Here is a 3,506-nt window from a genome sequence, read left to right on the forward strand (position 1 = left end):
GCTTAAATTTTTTCTACAGGAGTTTTTTCACCTTTATGGCTTTAGTCTTTATGGTTTATGACATTTACTAATCATTTAAAGTATTTTTAAATGCTTTCACTAATCTGAAACTAAAATTGAGCATACATTTTAATACAAGAAATATTCTGACTTTGTCACCAACAGAAATCATACTTACAAATTACATTACTTGAAATATAAATACTCCTTGCTATTTAGAAATTATGGTAGTTATTTGAGGGGATGAACTATTTATTAGCATATTAAGGAAGAACAAATTTATTACTTGCTTTCAATTTAATGCTCTCTGTACCACTCAGTGACAAAGAAGATTATGGGGATAACAGGTAGAAAGAGCAAGAGAAAGGGATGGGACAAGGAAAGTCAAGGAAGGATGAATTAATAATTTTACATTTAAAAAGTGTTTCCATAGAATCTCTTTCTGCTCCAAACAACAACAATGCAACCTATGTAGTATTACCAATACTTTCTTGATGAACAAACACAAGAGACCACAGAATGATTTGTTCAAATTCACAGAAACAGAAGGAGCAGAGTTAAGGTTTAAGCTCCAGAAGGCAAGTAAGAGGCTGCCTCCAGCCTTGTCCTTGCCCCTCCCCAGACAGAGTGGGTGGCATAACCTACCTAAAGGAAAAGTGTGATTATGCCACTTTCAGATTGAATCAATACCTTTCAGAGCCTTTGGGATAAAGTCCAGGACTGGGAGGTCCATTTTGATCGGGCTACTTCTTATTCCTGCTATTCTAGAGCCAGTTCTTCTTGGCCTTTGGGAAATGATTGTTAAATAGGCAGGAATTTTTCAACTCCATTGATAAACTGTCAGTAGCTTGAATTTGCCCATGGTGGGAATAATTACACCATAGAGATTAACAAAAGTTACAAATAAGAGTTTTGGTTTTTTGGGTTGTTTTTGGGACGGGGTGGTCATCAGGACACCAGAAGACAGCTCAGCTATACCATCGAGGGTGAGGATGGGAACAGAGAGCAGTAACGGGCATAGCAGTGGTTTTTCCCATGCCCCTAGCACCCACATGGAGGCCTCGTGTTTGGGAACGGACCGGCAGGAGGGAAGGATGAGGAAATGGCTGCCCGGGAGTCTCCCTCTCCACCCTGGTTTCACATCAGAGCCCACGTAGCATCCCTACCACTCACTCCCTTCTACCATTTGAAAAATAGACACAGCGAACAGAAGCAGCAAAATAAATTAACGTTCTGATGAGTGTGCGTGTGGATGGACATTTGTTCACATGTAATGGAGGATGGGGGAAGGGACGAGGGGGTGACACCACCTAAAACGATCCCCCAGCCTACTCCTTTCCCCCTTCCCCCAAAGCCACCATCTAACCAGGTAGAAAAATAAAGGTCTAATTCACTCAAAATTCTTCAGTTTTTACAAAACTAACAGGGTGGAGGAGGGGAGGGAGCAAGGGAGGCAGGCAGCCGCGGGAGGAGGGCTGGGCAGAGGCTATGCTTCTGTCTCCACCTGAGGCTGGCTCCCCGCCACTTCGTTCTTCTGCTCCTCCTTCATCTCTGCGTCAGCAGGATGGTCTCCTGCGGCTTCTGCTGCCTTGGCCTTGCTCTCCTCCTCGGCCAGCCTCTCAAACATGTTGGCATAGAGCTTCTTCTCCCGCGCAAGCTGCTTGCGGATCTGCTGCTGGCAGATGGCCCGCTGGGCCTTGGCGGCTTTGTTGCTGGGGTAGAGCTGCAGGACCTTCTGGAAGTCAGCCCGTGCCAAGTCAAAGTCATTCACCGCCAGGTGGGCCTCTCCGCGGCGGAAAAGGCCCTTCTCGTTGTTGCTGTCCAGTTCCAGGGCCTTGTTACAGCTCTCAATGGCCACGGAGAAGGCCTGTAGTTTCAGGTGACACATGGCCAGGTTGAGGTGGGAGGCCAGCCGAAGGGCCTGGGCCTTCTGGGCGTCCTCGTTAGAGAAACTGGACTCGTATTCCAGCCAGGAGACAATCTTCTTGTACTGCAGTAAAGCTTGCTTGTACTTGCCTTCCTTGAAGTACACGGTGCCCCGCTCTTTCACTATGGTGCTCTGCTCCAGCTTCTCCTCGGAGTTCATCTCCCAAGACTCCTTGGCCTTCTCGAAACTCTTGAGGTGTACTTCGTATTTCAGCTCAGCATTCGGCGGGATCTGGAACTTTTCCTTCCCCACATTGCCAAAAGCATAGCTGGGCTTGAGGTACACAACGGAATGTTCTCCTTTTTCCATGCGCTGAATGGCTTTCTCCAGCCCACAAGGCAGGTCCAGGCTCTCCCCCTCGCCAACACAACAGTGCTCCACATCACACATCATTTGAACACACCCTGTCTCTTCTTTTCAACCATGCTGAACTACTTCTGTTCCCCAATCAGTCATGATTCTTTTGCCAACAGAACTCCATTTTCCTTCTCTTCTTTCTTTGACTCTACTCATAGGAATCTTCCAAGTTTCAATTTTTGTCCTACTTTCTTTCTGACATTCATTGCCCTCTGATCCTCATTCTACAAGGCTGGATGAGATGTCCAACTTAGGCCGTCCCAAAACACATCAAGCTTTTCACTCCTGAGGCACTATTATAATTGCCCTATTACTGGCCAGACCGTGTCACTTGACTCTAGTTTCTTAGGTGCAGGAACTTCATCTTACAATTTTTTAAATCCTATTTCCTACCAGATGTCTTGACATCTAGCAAAGGCTCAATGTTTGCTAAATGAGTATGATAAATGACAATAGTTAAGAAGACCTCAGGAGCAAAGATGCTTGAAAAACAGAACTTTGAACTTATTTATGTTTAGAGGTGGGAATAAGGAATTAGGAAAATCATTATCAAACCAGAAAAGAACTTCAGGGAAAAAAAGACAAAACCAGTGTCTTAAGAGACAGGATTGTCAGTGTATTTCAGGGTCTAACTCCAAAATGACAAATACTTGTTCAGTTACACCACTGGCTATTATCAAGGGCATGAGAAGCTTCCATGTTTGCCCCCTGTACCCTTTTCTGCTAAGCCCAGGAGACGACTCAATGCCTGGGCACTGTCATCAATTAAAGGTGGCATTTAAACTGAAACTCATTTGCCAATCTGGAGAAGGTCATGAGACATAATGACTACTGCCTTCCTCCTGAAGCCTTTCTGCCCTACTTTCATGTGTCTCACCAGGTTGCTCCCTTTTGGTGTCAGGTTTGAAACTGAGTGAAGAGGAGAAGGAAGAGGAAGTGTGGAAGTGTGTGGGAGGGAGAAATTTAAGCAGAGGCAGTTGGGGAGGGCCACCTGTAACTTGCTCTCACATTCCACCTCCACCCCTTTCCTTCTTTCCTTGAGGTTCTTCTTTCTTCACACTAGCTCTCTCTGTGACTGTTCACTCACCTGCCCATGTCCTTCTGAGCGCTGGCTCTTTGTTAGCCCTCATTTTTCACTCTGTAGCAGCTTCTCATTTCATGTGTGCGCACATGTGTTTTAAGTAGGATCCATGACCATCATGGAGCCCAACATGGGGCTTGA

At 45.7% G+C, this 3,506-nt stretch overlaps 1 protein-coding gene across 1 annotated transcript; it reads right to left on the reverse strand.

The window, feature by feature from the left end:
• Positions 1-1,207: 1,207 nt before the first annotated feature.
• LOC116587214 (peptidyl-prolyl cis-trans isomerase FKBP4-like) lies at positions 1,208-2,317 on the reverse strand. The gene has a single exon (XM_032337924.1). The coding sequence runs from the start codon at positions 2,315-2,317 to the stop codon at positions 1,487-1,489; it is 831 nt and encodes a 276-aa protein (XP_032193815.1). The 3' UTR covers positions 1,208-1,486.
• Between the last annotated feature and the right edge of the window lie 1,189 nt (positions 2,318-3,506).

This window comes from Mustela erminea, chromosome 3, assembly GCF_009829155.1.
Source record: "Mustela erminea isolate mMusErm1 chromosome 3, mMusErm1.Pri, whole genome shotgun sequence".
NCBI lineage: Eukaryota > Metazoa > Chordata > Mammalia > Carnivora > Mustelidae > Mustela > Mustela erminea.

Coding starts and splice junctions, on each gene's coding strand:
- LOC116587214 (XM_032337924.1), bottom strand. CDS start 2,317: ATGTGTGATGTGGAGCACTGTTGTGTTGGCGAGGGGGAGAGCCTGGAC.